We start from the raw sequence: 16,222 nt of genomic DNA on the forward strand, positions 1-16,222 counted from the left end.
GAAACCTGCACAGAAAACTTCTCAGTTTCCCAAATTCAAGTCTCTGATGTACCCCTTAGTTAATCGAATGCCTGCAGACAGAGGGACTTGTCTTTGCAAGGTTCATGAAAACCTTTCCATCTTGCTCTTAAGTTAATAAGGAGCATGGACTTGGAAGACATCAACAGGCTGCAATCCATCCTCAAAGAACTACATGTTCAAGTTTACAGTTTAGCATAGCAACAGCGAAAAACTTGGAGGCTAATGTCCAAATCACTTCATCAACTAAAACAGTCATCAGAGAAAATAAAACCACAGAAGGCAACTATGACAATCACTTTAGAAGAAAAAAGGACACAATGTTGGCAAATGTGCTAGAGATGTTTCAAGCCCAATTAAAGAATCTCAAATGGCACATATTCAACATCAGAAACCAGTTTACCCACTACTGAGAATTAAAAAGAAACACGACAAATCAAGAATGCTTGATTAATGTAGACATGTCCAAGTACTACTCATGCAAGCTTGCAGCAGAGATTCTGGAGATGCACTTTGCATCAAACCAGAAGCAAGCAACGCTCCACATGGGAATTCTCCAAGTTGGTGGGACAGCAGAGCACTTGTGCTTTGGCACAATTTCTGCATCAAAGCAGAAAGACCCACCCGCCATCTGGACACATATGCCCCCTATCCTGGGTGAAGTAAATGCCTCCTATACTTCTGTTGAGACAGTACATTTCTTTAGTAATGGACCATGCAAGCAAGCCATAGGAAGGGGGATCCAGATGGAGTGGGAGGCCTCCTAAAACGAAAGGCTGACAGGTTTGTTAGCCAAGGCTGTGATATCCCTTCAGCAGAACACTTTGGCCAACAATAAATCTGTGAAAGTTTTGTATCCAGGAGGATCTCGAGGAAGAAGCTATAAAAACATGGCAAGTAGTGCAGATCCACCTGGTAGTCACAGTGGCACCAGGAGAAACCAAGCACCGAGATGACACTAACACTAATAACTTAAGTTTTGGAATTTGACTCTGCCTCAAGCACACAACAGTGAGGAGGCCAAAATCCAGTGGGCTCCTCAATTGATTGATGAGTTGTGTGTTCTGAAATATGACAGTAAAATTTACCCAAGAGTCTTTCAGGACGTCACTAAGACACATGTGCGCATAAGGTGCCTGGACAATATGGGTGAACCATTTCTTTGGCCAGTAAGAGATGATGTGCTGTGGTACCTGTTTGAGGACATTGTGAGAATGATTCCTCCTCCAAAGCTAGTGACAATGTGTCACATTAAAATAGATAAAGATATCCGGTCTAGTTTAACACTTTCCACGCCACAGTATTATTTGTTGCAAGCCTCCGCCAGCATTTTAGATCATATTCAAGAATATTACGTTCTATGAATATGTAAACAGTGAATACATCAAAAGAAAGAACAACGCCTCTATTTGTATACACAAGAAATGTAGTCTCATTTTGTTCATTTTTTTTTTTAACACGGATTGCTGGAAGATCTTGTCAGTGGTGGGGAAGCTTTACGTCTTAAATCACAGCGGTCTTGTTAATGAAGGGTATAAAAGGTCCAACTTACAACTAAAGCAACATAAAGCAAGCAAAAAAGTTGGAAAGACCTAAAAAGATAGTTCTGAAGCGTCTGCAGGTTCTGTACAATACAATACAATAACACATGTACAATAAATGCAGAATTTTTCCTGATTTCAAAACACTTAACGAATATTGATCGTTTTGACACCAGGCTCCAGCTCCCATTCAGCATTGCTGTGGCTGGTCCTCCTAAAAGACACATTTTTGAAAAAAATAGAGCAGCCTTTATATGATGACATGTTAAAAATAAAGGATATAAATTTTGGTGAAGGATTGCCGTCTTCTCTTTGTGATGACACTCTTAGTGACAATCTGATGAGTGATGCTCATGCTGTTTTTACTAAGCATGTCCACCACAGAAACCTCATGTATCTATCTTGCAGAATTTATTGGCCATTAATCTGATCACCAATTATTTTTTCTTCTGAAAACCCCAGAAACCGATACCAAATCTTTGTGTTAGCCAGACAGATGTTTTCATATAAGACAAAATATTTCTTAGAATCTTTTAATAATGCCACAGCTGCACCATCCGGGTATTTAGTAAAGTCCAAGACACCAGAATTATTTGAGACTCGGGACGGATATGTTGGCAGGCCATCCTGTTGGCTATGTACCAAGAAACAAGTGATCTATAGCAAAACAAAGAATAAGAAATGTCATCATGCATCTGTGGAAATGTGGCTCAGCTGAATATGTTATATAAAGGCTAACGTCCTTTGAGGAAAATTATTCAAAGCAGTGCCAGCAATGATTTTATCCATGCTTCGTGTGAAACTGAACTGAATGTGTTAAAAGGGAAATACAGTACAGACTGTTGAAGAAGGACCAGGATGGAATTAGATTAATTACCAACAAGAAGGTTGGCGTCTTTTTTTGTGTGTTACCTTTACTAGGAACAGCCATACCTAGATTACCAGTCTTTTCTCACAACGTTTAATTGTTATAGTTTGTTCGGTTTTTTTTTTTTTTTTTTTAAATGGAACGTACAGAAAAGGTCTGTTTGCTCCTGCAGCAGCAGCTGGATGCAATAAGACCACCTGGCAGCCGTGAATCTATTACAAAAAGTAGAAAATGAGGAGGATAATGCAATAATGGATGTACTACAGCTTCCAAACACAGACTTGCATGAAAAGGCTAAAAAGTATAGTAACATTTTACAGCATTTTCTAAATGTCATTAGACAAGGTCACTTCCTGAGGGGAATGAACAGAAAGAAAAGCAACAGCTGTACAGTGAGGTGTTATGCAACATATGTCTACGAGAAACAATAAAAATGCTGAAATACATCATGGTTTTAGTGATGTACATAATCAAAAAATTTATCTTGTAAATATCATGTTATAAGAGGGTCACATATATGGTTTGTGATTCTTTAACAAAAATGATAAACCATACAAAAAGTCGTCTAGAGTTTTTGAAGTCTCCTGTAATTTTAAATGTGCCATTATCGGCAATGCAAAGCATACAGGCGAGACAACTTGTTACTGGTTCCAAGATTTAGTTTACATTTTGCAACCTGTTTCCCAACGTTGAGGAGTATTCATTTTCAGATACGCCTGTAAGTAGTGTAAAGAAAAAGACCTCTGCCTGAAAGATAGATCTCTATAGATACTAATGGATGGTTGAAGTTTTGCTTCTTTTGTAAATTATTGTATTTTTTTTGTCTTGTTTTATTTTTTATCTGTTTGTGTGTTGATCATTAAACAAGCAAGAGAGAAGAACATTTACAAATATATGTATGACTGTAAAAAAAAAAAAAGATATACATAAATAAATAGATACACACAAATAAAACGGCTCATTCTAAGGTTTTGAAAACACACTGATTCTTATTCAGGAGATTATACACTAATGAAAACATACCTATGAATATATTAAATACTTAACATCAATAATGACTTTTTGCACTTTCTTCTCATAAAAATAATCCACGCAACTCTTCCCCAACACAGTCTTTAAATCCATAAACAGGAGGGTCGAGCGGTGTACAATCTGTTATTATAAAATGTTTGTCTTTTTCTTAAATTTCCAAGAAGCTTTAAGATCGTTTTCCTTTGAATATTCGGTTATGTCAAATAAATCTGCCTGAAATTGTCTATTTATACAATAAACAAAAACTCTATTTCTTTAAAAAGCAGCATTTGTGTGAAGCATATAAGCGTCTAAACAATTATTCACTTGTTGCCTGTTCTGTCTTTAAATTGTGTTAATTCCTCCAAAGGCACCGGGGATGGATGGGCCAAAACAAACTATTTTAAACCCTCTATGTTCTTTTTAATAACCCTGCTGCCACTCTGTCTCACGTGACACAAGGGTTTCATGTGCAGGTGATATATGCAGGATTTTTTTGTACATTTTTATATTAGACAATAAAGTTGAGCTCAAATTTTGTCCACACCATTTACATAAATAAGTGCAGACTAAACAGAAACACCTCCCTAAATAGCACAATGCAGTTCAACAGCACCACATATGACAATAAACCAAAGCAAATAAACAAACACCAGTTTGATATCCCCTTAACTGCACAATGATTAAAAAAAAAAAAAAAACAAGATTTGGGAAAATAAATGAAAGCAGAGATATTTGTTTTTGCAAATGAATGCCTCATACTCAGAAGATGGTTTACTTCTAAAAATCCTGACCATTTTCTTTCCTTTCTCTGCCACTATTTATCTGATTTGACATCTAGGCAACCACAACCATTTCCCTGGTTGTCTTTATCTGTCTTCAAAATCCCTGTGTTTGCTTTTCATATGCTCCAAATTATGATGGATTCATAGGAGGCATGTTACAGATGTTCTTCTAGAGAAATTATTCATCTGGCTATGGGGCACACTTCCATTTGGTGTCACTTTAGATTCACAGAGTTGTCAGGAAATGTGTTTGTTATTAATGGCGGCATTTGTTATTTAGCATGAATGTTTTTTTGTCCTGTTATTATTGTCTGAACAGCATGTTAGTATTGGTTCCCAGGTAGGTAACTGCAGCTGCTAGCTAAGAGTATAGCCTGTGTCTGGGTATGCTCATGGTTACAGATGTGAATGGAGGAATCAGCAGGGTGTTAGCAACAACAGCCTTTTTACTGCCAGGCCATGATTTGGGCTTAAATAGATATATATTAGCTAAGACAAGTTTAAATCCAGAGCTGGCAGTTAAGGAATCCAGGCCTATGTTTTGTTTAGCTGATCTAAGAGAATCACTTTTATTCTAATTTCTATTTATAATAATTCAAGTTTTAGCATGTCAAAAGAAAAAGACTCAGGAAACATTTGTTTCTGTATGTATGGCACTCATTACTTTGGATCTGATATTGTAATATCACTGGTTTATATCCCTGGTGAGTTGCAATTATTTTAATCACTTCAATATGATGAGAAGAAAATGGATTGGTTGTATTTCACAAAGAAACTCTTTGTGTTAATGCTCATTACCCTGTGAAATTTATATATCTATTAAAGAGGAATTATCTTAATTAGATTTAAAATCTGTTGTGAGTGTTTTGTGTAGAAAAGGATTATTTAGCGCTGACTAAACCAGACTATCTGACTACATTCAAATAAATGTCACTTCTCTTGTCTTCATTACGAGGTTTTATTTATCTTTAATTTGCTTGTTTTTTTCTGACCTCCAGTGGTTTCTTAAAATGATGTTGAAGTGTACTTCAGGGTGTGTCCGTACAGCATGACATCACAGTTGGGCGTGGTTACAAGCAGGTTGATACAAGTCGATTGAAGCTCTTGCTGGTACCACCCAACCTTCATCGCTTCATATTGTTCTCCTTCCACCCCTCCCAGCTCCATGCATCCCTAAACACACGCACACACCTGGATGGTGTGGATGGAAATAGAAACACTTGACATCATGCGTAGCAAATGATTTATATAAACGGTGCCACAGAATAATTTCTGAATGTTGCCAAACTTTCAAAATCATAAGAATTTATTTAGTTTTAAATTAGAAGAAAATAACAAATTTCACTGTTTACAAGTCTTGAACATCGGGCACACAGATGTAAGAAGAGACGATGATGTGTAAAATGTTAGGGGAAAAAAAATATTTGGTGTAATTAATTACATTTTATTCATCCTTGCTCTGGGCAAAAGTACATGGTTTGGTCCTGAAAAAATCCAAAGTACGGAAACAATAAAAAGCTTATTGGCAGAAAACGACAAAAACCCACCAAGGTAATTATAGTAATGAAAATAAATTAAATAAGAAAATATGTGAGAAATAACATTTTAGAAATTAAAATAAAAATGAAAAGTAGGCATTATAAAATATGAAAACTAACACAAACAGCATTATTTACTTACAAAAGTAACTAAAATAAAATAAAATTATAAAGGAAATGTCTTATTTGTTAACACATCTGTTTATTGAGACTGGGATGTCTACATGACTGTAAATCAATAGCCTTCACAAAATGTTTGTATTGTACCTATTCTGAACTTCTTAAATCTTGCCCCTGACAAATAAACCCTCATAACAAAAACAACCTAAAACTAATACTTAAACCAATAAAAAAACAATAAATTTGAAACAATAAAAACTAATGAAAAATACAAACTATAATAACTCAGAAACCCACAGCACCCGAGACTTAACAGTTTTGGAAAGGCAGTGGAGTTCCCTCCAGCATGAATTGTGTGCACAAGTAGATTTCTTCTGGAGAATGCATTATTTTTTGGACATGAGTACAGATAACCAGAAGTCTAATCAGCTTAGTCAGGAAGCAGCATCTTCTTTCAAATTTGACTTTGAGCACATTTTGTATGAGGGAATTCCTTTGGTCTTAAATCTGCATTAACTGATATTTTAGCCCCTTGGGGGCATTGCAATAAGCTGTTAACCCTGATATATTATCACCTTTTAAACAACTGCTGTGTAGGGTTAGGTGGCATCTAGCAGTGAGTTTGCAGATTGCAATTCACTCGCTTCACCCTCCCCTTTCAAGTGCGAAGGAGAAACTACGGTGGCTGTGAGACGTGCAGAAAACATGTACTGCCCTGTCTAGAGCAGTGTTTGGTTTATCTGTCTTGAGCTAAACATAGTGGTTCAACATGGGGGCCTCCACGGATGGCAACCACTGCATCTGTAGATATAAACAGCTCATTCTAAGGCAACAAAAACATAGTTATTCTTATATTGAGGTGATTATACACTAATGAAAACATACCTATGAATATTATATTCCATTTCTGACAACAGATCCTTTTAAATGTTACACACTGGACCTTTAAGTTGATACGTGGAATGTAAGTCCAATATTCACCTCCTTTTGGCTCTGTTTTGGTCTCCACCACCTCCTGGGGTGAAATATTTGGCTCTTTAAATGCTCTTTTATGTTCCCCAGCTATTCTCCTCACCGTGGTAAATGCTAGAAGAGTCTGTTACAGGCCAACAGGAAAAGATGAAGGGAAAGAAAATTAAAACCTTTGATGTACCACGAAAAAGCACTGCAGCAGTAATCCTCCAAACACAGTTGTTTTCTGAAATACAGTAAGATGAGCTTCTGATAAATAGACACTGACTAATTGAGTGGGAGGTGACCTTATATCCCTGTTAATTAGCACTGCATGCATAATTACCAATTATCACTTACTTTACATAACACTCTAACAATAACTGCAAGCAAAAGATGCCTGCAGCAATTATATCTCATCATTTGCAAGCAGATTTTAATTGAGTCAGCCAGTTTCACTCACGGACGGTAATTATTGTGAATGACTCAATAAAAACACAATTAGCAGACGATGCAGTGTCACATTAAGTGTAGAATATGTTTTTCCGACTGGCAGCATAAGTTAAGACTTAAATAAAAGTGAGAGGGCTCAGGGGAAAAGTGACTAATAGTGTGAGTGTTTGTGTTTACTCTGCTCCCCTTCATCCCTCCCTGAGTCTGCTCCTTCTCTCTTTTTTCCAATTAGGCATTAACAGTTTTCGCCAACCCGTCCGACAAAAGGTTAAATGACTGTAAACGCTACCACCGCGCTCAGTTTCAACTCTAGCGTTTAAAAAGATGTGTCATGTTTCCTCTTGCACCCCTGAGCCAAAGAGAAGGTTGGGAGGTGTGTGTGTGTGTGTGTGTGTGTGTGTGTGTGGGCTCCATTTGTGTTTCATAGATGTATTAAAAACCTTTATTGCCTATGACCACAAAGCCAAGATGAATTGGTGCTTATTGTGAAACAGAGAAACATTTATTTTTTTTAAAAATATAATTTTCAGATGCTTATTTTCGATTGGCTTTACGGATGGCAATGTTGGCCCAGTTATAGCATGGATTGCCATTAATTCAAGTTTATACAGACATTCATGCTCTCCAGGGGAAAAATTCCTAATGCCCATTCAGATCCCCTGGTGAGTGAAATGTCCCGACAACTACTGGATAGACTGACGTGGAATTTGCCACACACATTCATGTCCCCCTCAGGAATAACTGTAATAACTTTGGTCAGCTTTTCATCTAGTGCCATTGTCAGGTCAAACTTTATGATTAAATACTTGCAAAACTGGCATTCCCATCAGCCTCAGCTGTACTTGGCGTTTAGCACTAATTAGCCATTTTAGCATGCTAACAGATTAACAGATGGTGAACATTGAAAACACCTGCATGTTAGCATTGTGACTACATAGGCCTCTTAAACCATATAGTAGTTCTGTTTATACTCGTACTTCAGACAAAAAGACACTGTTGTAGAATGACTTCAGCAGTATTTAACAAAAAAGACCACTAAATATCACATAAACATCAAATAAATTCATTCTATTTCCTCAAAAAAGTTGTTTATTAGTGTTTATAAACCATATGCATATCAACAAGATATTCCTAAACCTAACATGCAAGTGAATAACATTCACTGTCATTCCCGAGAGGAACCATTAATCATATTGAGACTTTTGCATACTTCTGCTTATCACGAGACTTCAAAATCTGAGAATTTATCTGAAGGAGATCGTGATTAATTTGAAACAGAGGTCAAAGAAGGATAAAGTGCAAGTAAACACTGCAGAATCCCCAAGTGAACTGTTCATTTCGATTTTAGGGAAGCCAATCAAAAGAAATCACACGGCTGAATAAATGCAATCAACACGAAAAACAGATGTGGTATGATAATTATGTACAAACACTGAAAAATATGAGCAATAATGTTAGGAGTAGGCTTAAATAATTTGAGAGGAATTAATAAAAAGGCCTTTAGGTTATTGGTTTCTGTTGCAGGTACAAAAAAAAATCAGAGAGAGGTGTCTTCGTGTTGATGCTGGAAGATTGTGTTTGCTCTTAAAGGAAAGGAAAGCAATGATTGGAACAGTCATTATAGGGTAGTTTAACTAAAGAGAATGCAATCCTGTTCTAATAACTTTCACACTGTGTATTCTGGTGCTGCCCTCTGTCTTTTGAACAAGTGGATCTGGTGATTTGGTAACTTTTAGGTTCAGTTTGTACACAGATGTTACAGATTATAGTCCAGTGAATGTTTCCAATTATACAAGGAAGCAGGGAACAGTTCTTACCTCCTTACTTCTTTTTTTTTTTTTCTTTCTTTAATTTCCATCCATTGCAGTCAAGCCTTGATGTTGCGGCTATAATGATCCAACAGGGATTCTACACACTTGCTGGATACTGTTGTTGTGCCAGTGTTACACTTGAGATGTTTCTAGCTTGAGGTGAATATTATTAAAAACACACATACAAATTTGCAGTTCATTGTTCCGGAGGTTTCTTCCGGGAGCCCAGTTATCAGCAGAGGTCTCCTTCTCTCCTTAAAAAATCGGACCCAGTTAATTAAACGGGGAAAAAACACTGAATAAAGCAGTTTCACCTTGAAAATCCCTGTTTCTCCGATGCTGTTTGGCAGACAAAGGACGTCCTGGAAGTCCTGCCAGCCCAGCTGCTGCTAACGTTAGCTCAGCTTGTTTCTCTGATAACTTAAGATCCAAATGTCCAATGACAAAAAAATCCCCCATCAGGTTAAAATACATAGTTAAAAACGACAAAGATCTAAAAATGTATCATAAAAATGTTTAAAAATAATAAAAGTACACAACTCAACAAAATATATAACACAGGTCTAGTGTTTTATAGACATTTTAATGTGGAAATATTACATATAATATTTTTCACTATTGACTGGAAGTTAGCTCAATAAGAGAATGTATGAATGACTGGCCATAGGTTTCACATACTTCACTGTTTATCTGCCAATCTACGATATAGATCTTATCAGATGGGGATTTGGGGGTCCCAAAAAGGTTGAGAACCACTGGCCTACAGGAGCCACCAGTGAGGATTAAAGGTTTATGCAGTGGAAAACCCTCATCCGGGCCTGTTGTCACTCACTCGTTAAGCAACACTCGGTGGAGAGTGTGTGAAAAGGCTGTGTAGAGCAGAGCAGTGAAGTGGAGCAGAGAGTTTATTTTGGTTGATTATCATCAATCATCATTCTTTCATTATATACATGTTGCATATCCGTTTGATCAGCTGCTTCTGCTTTCCTTCACAACACCACTATGATTACAATATTCACACACAAACACGATTAAACCTGTTTGTAGTCATTATCAATGTTGATTTATTTGATGAATATTTGTGTATTTATTCAGGTTACTTACATGCACGGATGAAAGAACCCCAGTATGGTCCTGTAGTGCGGACCACCAAGGCATTGCAGCGCCAATAAAGGACTTACAGAAAACTGAGGGCTTCTTGAGCTGTTGAATAAAATTCTTTGTTTTATGGTTTCGGTAGATTGATCATGATTAGAAAAACAAATTCAGTGAGTTTCTGACATTTATTATTCATTGTGCAGTTATATTACTTTAACAAGCATGTGGGCATGTTGGTTTTTGACTTATAACTGCTTGTGCTGTTGCTTTTGGGGAATTGCTAGGTCATGACCTTAAACTGGGATTATCCAAATTAATGTGTAAGTGTAACTTTTAGGATGCAATAAAACCTCAAAATGAAGTTAGTACTTGTGTTTTTTTTTGACAAGCCAAAGGGTTGAATGTGTAATCACCCTAAACTGACCTTGCACATTTTCATAGGACTTTTGGACTATGAAATAGAGAAAATACTAAACCAAAATCTTGACGTAATGACCCATAAAACATCTTTCCTCTTTGTGTCTTTAGACTTGCACAATACTCTTTTGATGGCTTTGACAAATAACTGCAATCCCACTGGGAAACATCATACACGCTGCATGATTTAAGGATGAATAGGCTCGGGTAAACATTTATTGCACAACATTCACACTATAATGAGTGCCAATCCTATTTGATGAGTCAGTGTCTCTGGTAAATGAGTCGATAAAAAGATAGCGAAGAGTACTTTGTAAAGACAGAAACCAGTTTTCTTGGTAGGGGATAATGTAAGATTTTGGTCCTGTGTTGAGCAACAAGGCCCACATTTCCACCAGGACAAGAGAGGAAAAAAAAAATCTGCAGCAGTGTCAGCTTTCACTGTTCTCACTTGTGATAGTATCAGGTGTACTTTGAACAAGCTTGTGTTTGGTTAAAACTAGCCTTGCGTAGAATGGGTGGGGTAATGTGTTTGAACAGACAAGGTGAAGTCTCCTGTTGTGATACGTGCTCAGGCAAAGAACGGGCATGAATGGAATCTTTTACCTCTCACACTGGAGAGAGCGCACACTAAAGGATTACCCACTCTTTGGAAAGAACTGATTTGAATCTTCATTAAAACCGCAATGGAGGCAACCAGTGACACCACAAAAATCCTTGAGAAGGGTCCTGAATACCTTAGAAAGCAAATGGAACTGGAGGGTGAGGCGAAAGGACGCATGAGCGCCGTGGAAAGGCTCGCTGCAAGCAAACCTAAATATGTCAAAAGCCAACAGGTGGTCAACTCAATTCAGGAGCCAGTGATCAGTCTTGGATCAGCCTCTGTGAGCAGCACCGGGTCTTCTAACCGGAGCTCGAACCGTGGTGGAAATCTTGCCATAGGGAGCAACTCAACGGACCGTACATGCGGTGCACAAAGCTGCTCACCAGGGCAGGTGCGTAGGTCCAGCTCCAAAAAACGAGACTCCCTTCTGTTTTACAGACAGAAATGCGAGTTACTGAGAGGGACAGCAAATGACCGGAAACACCACATAACACGTAAGTTGCTGCTCAGCTCTGTGCAAAAAAATATTCCGTTACCTGAGGCGGCAGATAAGGAGTGTGAGTCTGAGGGCAGCAAGGAAGAAATCACCACACCTGAGGGAACAGCAGAGGAATGCAGCTCATGTATAGTTACCACTCAATCAGAGAGGAGGAGGAACGGAGTAGCAGAACAACACAACGCAGGAGATACTGCTCCTGGGACAAAGGTGACAGCTGGTGTGGCTAATAAATCTGCTGGTCTCTTGACAGTTCCTGAGTTTGAAAGGAGGTCTGGCAAAGGGGTCAGTCGTTCTCACTCTGACATCAGCTCCAGGTACTCCAAAAACTTTACAGACTTTGATGCTTTTTTCAAGTACTGCGGACTGGGCGGTGAGGTCATTGAGTCTTTGGGGAAGGAGAACTTCTCGGCGCGCTCGGATGAGATTGCAATAAACCTCCGGAGTGTCAGCATTTCGACATCGGACGACGGCTTCTCCAGGAACAGCGGTGAAAGCGACGGGCTACTTGAGGACGAGTTACATGAAAAGATACGTCAGGGGACGTCAGTTATTGAGCGCAATGCAAGGATTATCAAATGGCTGTACAGCTGCAAAAATGCCATAGAGACTGGAAAAAAATTAAGAGACCTTGGATGAGCCAATTTAATTTTTACTCTACAGAGGCCAAATGCTTAACTTACACCGTTGTACTGATGATACATTTTATCCATTTATCACATTTTATTGCAGAAAATACATCAAAACACTGTGTGTGTGTCTATGTGTCAAAGTTATTACTATTAATTAAAACTAAACTAAAAACTAAAACTAGGTGTGAAAAAAACAGACTGGGATGTTTACATGACTGTGAGTCATTGTGTTTGTATTGTAATACCTATTCTGAACTTCTTAAATCTGGTCCCTGTCAAATACTATTTAATACCCCCATATTATAACAAAAAAACTAAAACTAACACTGAATTATTTTTTTTATTATTTTTTTTTTAAACTAAACTAAAACTAACTGAAACTAAACTAAAAATGTAAAACAAACATAAAAACTATATATATTATATCATTGTTTCTTTTGGTTTCTGTGAACACTGTATCTTACTTCTGAGAAAAAGCATGTTTGCTTCTGTTCAAACTTGCATGAAATTGTTCCCTGTAACGTTTGAGGCCACAGGAAAGCCCCACACACCGTGAAACACGATGTTGACTGTCTTGAAAATGTGTATTTACCAAACTGTGCATTCTTCATAGATTTATCACACAACTACTCATTTAGAAAATATTGTGTTAGAGGTCAAAACTACGTGCATTTGAAGACACACAAATCCAGAAGAGTAAATAGATTAGAATTTTAGCTTCAGTGATATTCAGCAAAAATGATCCACTGACCAAAAATATTGAAACACTGATGTCTGTCCTCAACTGAAGAACTAATTTCAAACATATTAAGTTCAATTAATAGTACTTTTAAAAAAATACTTAATACTTTTTTAATTTATATATGGTTAATAAATCCTTTATTCATGATCTAAAAGTCAGTTAAAAAACATTATAAAGAACATATTTTTAGTTGCCAGATTGTGAAACTTTTTCCTTTGGCTGAGGTTTTGCTAATACTGTAGTAACAAATGTTCTTAATCCATTAATAATAAGTTAGTTATTAATAAATAGATTTTGGTCCAGATCCACTGAAAGTTAAGTGTTCATCCCTAAAAGGGAATTTTCCCAACCTGGCCACCCAAAAAATGTCTTATTACTAATCTATACAATATCAATAAATTATATATTATCCATTTAAAAACAGTTACAACTGACATTTATAAAAGTTACTATGAATAGAAAGTGGTCCCAGTGAATTCTAGGTAAAGGCTTATAGCTCATATGATGTTCCACAGCAGGACCTTCAGACCACCACAAGCATGAAAGTGCCCTTAAATCATAATTTATGTGACCTGTGTACTCCCCCACTTCTCTAACGGTGAAAGGTGTACATACGATCACACACACACACACACACACACACACACACCGCAGTTAGTATCTTCTTCTATACTTGTTATTGCGGTTAAGTTTCTCTTAATAAAATTGGTAAAATCATTTCATTTAAACTGCAGCCACACTAGAAACTTGTAGACTGGTTACTGTGTGGTTACTTTCCAACCAAAGAATCAGTAGGTCCGTGAGTCCTGTGTGAGAGGAATGTACCTAATAATCTGATAGGCTTAAGTCCAGTGACCCGTTGTAACTGTATCTCCACTTCCCTCCCAAATCCCTGTCTGCTTTGTCTATTCACCACTTTCTCTCTCTTTCTGTCCAACTTTCTGTGCAGATCAAAGCTCAGAGGTTGTAACACGAGTGGGGGGGGGAAAGCAAAGGACAGACTATTGTTGACTCCCTGTGTTAAACGAAATCCATCATTCAATCTGTTTCGTTCTCACGCAGAAGGAAAAAAAATATTTGTGTACAGTGCATGCAAGTATACACGTCGCTCTGCTGCTGTCAACACACCTTTCGGTTCTCCAGAATTCACATCAAAGCAAGTCATGTCTTGCCCTTTCCACGATTTTGTTGCCGGGAAGTTAGACGTTGTATCATCTTTTTGTTTAGGATTTATATTGTATAAAAGTGTTACAATGTTCTCTAAGCTGAAATACTAACTACTATTACCAAAACCAGGTTCAATCTGGGGTTGCTGCTGCCTGTGTAACATTGTTTTATACTGAATTACTGTAAATTCTGCGAAACTTATACACAAATAAAGCTGTTAGTTATTTTTCTTACAAATAATTTGTGTCCACGTTATTTGCACATGTAATCTTATATTTAGGCGAAACAACAGGGTCGAAATGTTTCCTTTTTTTAATGAAGTAAAGTTTTGGTTTAATGTAGGGTGTGGGTTCTCTATTGATATAACTCTATTGTTTCAATAAATAGTATATATTTATATCAATAAGGCCTCCAGTAGAGGTCAGGAATACATTATACTGCTGCTTGTAGTTTGGATTTACTGCATGAGGCCTAAAGGGGGCAGTATCTAACAACAAGATTCAACCTAATTACAGTGTTAAAGAACTCTATGTTATCAGGCCGTACTAAACCTCTGACTTCACTGTGATCACATATACTAACAATGCCCAGAGGACCAATAACCACACATAAACCGGTCTGGATGGATACTAGATATGTAATGCTATTTTTAGACTCTGGGGAAGACAAAGCAACAGGTTTTCCATTAGTGTTTCACCCACAAAGCATAATATGTAATGGCACGAATAAATACCAGAGCTGCAGACTTGTTGATATTATTTACTGTAAGTGGTCTTAACTTACTTGAGACTTGAATCCCTAAAGATTTGACTTGAGACCTGAAAGCAGAAGTTTTGACCTGTTATAATACAGGAACCATTTAATAATAATAAAAAAAGACATTGTTAGGTAGGCCGTACCAGGGACGGATCTGGAGAAGTATTCACGGGGTGGGAGGGTGGCATGGAGACGTTAAGGGGGGGTATCAATATATGCTGATTTAATCGCAGTCACATGTATCATTATTGCTTATTTTACTAAAACTGTTTTATTCCAGATCTTAAAGGCTTTTTCACAAATATATGTTTTGTTTCATCCTCTCACTCAGTCTAACATGTGGCCATAACATTTCATTACATTAATAATTTCTGTTTATAACATGTTCTTTTAAAGATGAATTTAAAGATGAATCATTTGACGCCAAACTCGGGTGGCCAGGTGTCTTCTAAGCCACCCCTGTAGATCCGCCCCTGGGCCTCACATGGCCATTAACCTTGAAAATGTAAAGATGTCAGCCTACAAATTATTAAAGATGCACCGAATACTGTTGTTTTTACACAAAAAAGTGCAATTATCTCATTTTAAAACAATACCTATGCAATCAGAATACTTTGGTCTCAGTTTTATAAAATACACTATTAAAATTAACATTCAGACACCTGTAAAAACAACATTATGACTTGCATTTTACATATTTAGACCTTTGACTTGACTTGCTCTAAAGGACCTGTGACTTGAATAAATACTCACTCTAAAAGGCTTTAGACTTTACTTAGACATCTCCAAAAGACTGGTAAATACAAGTGGTTAAAACAATTAAACAGCAACAGTAAAGCTGTACAATGCTACTATAAGCAGACCAGAGCACGACGTCCTGATAACAACAGCACAGTGACCTCTAAAATCACCACAAACTATAAAATAACAGAGCACTTTAAAACCTCTGATTACACTTATTTGTTTTAAATAAATGTTCACATCATCACTCACACAGCTGCCCAGTGGTCGCCTTCCCATCCTCCATCACAAAATCAAAACACAAGTACATGTGCGCAGTCTCTGTCACGTGTATAAAAAAACCCCAACAAAAACAGAAGGGATAAAAAATTTAAAAAAATAGAAGAACATAATTGACAGCCGCTGGCAGCCAATCAGCGACGCGCTTCTGGGTAGCAACAAGATAAATACCGAGGGCTCGACCAATCAGAGAG

The 16,222-nt window shown here is 37.3% G+C and overlaps 1 protein-coding gene and 1 long non-coding RNA gene across 2 annotated transcripts; one reads left to right on the forward strand and one right to left on the reverse strand.

Annotated features, from left to right (window-relative positions):
- Window positions 1-9,660: 9,660 nt before the first annotated feature.
- Window positions 9,661-16,064, reverse strand: LOC127368142 (uncharacterized). The gene is made up of 3 exons (XR_007885586.1): window positions 16,002-16,064; window positions 15,036-15,070; window positions 9,661-10,299 (listed from the first exon to the last, which is right to left on the reverse strand). It is a non-coding gene; the product is annotated as an uncharacterized LOC127368142 (long non-coding RNA).
- Window positions 10,963-14,492, forward strand: fam110c (family with sequence similarity 110 member C). Its single transcript, XM_051408641.1, has one exon. The coding sequence runs from the start codon at window positions 11,298-11,300 to the stop codon at window positions 12,348-12,350; it is 1,053 nt and encodes a 350-aa protein (XP_051264601.1). The 5' UTR covers window positions 10,963-11,297; the 3' UTR covers window positions 12,351-14,492.
- Window positions 16,065-16,222: the final 158 nt, after the last annotated feature.

The sequence above is a fragment of the Dicentrarchus labrax genome, unplaced genomic scaffold (assembly GCF_905237075.1).
Source record: "Dicentrarchus labrax unplaced genomic scaffold, dlabrax2021, whole genome shotgun sequence".
NCBI lineage: Eukaryota > Metazoa > Chordata > Actinopteri > Moronidae > Dicentrarchus > Dicentrarchus labrax.

What these genes read in the sequence shown, in the direction of transcription:
- fam110c (XM_051408641.1), top strand. Translation starts at nt 11,298, where the DNA reads ATGGAGGCAACCAGTGACACCACAAAAATCCTTGAGAAGGGTCCTGAA.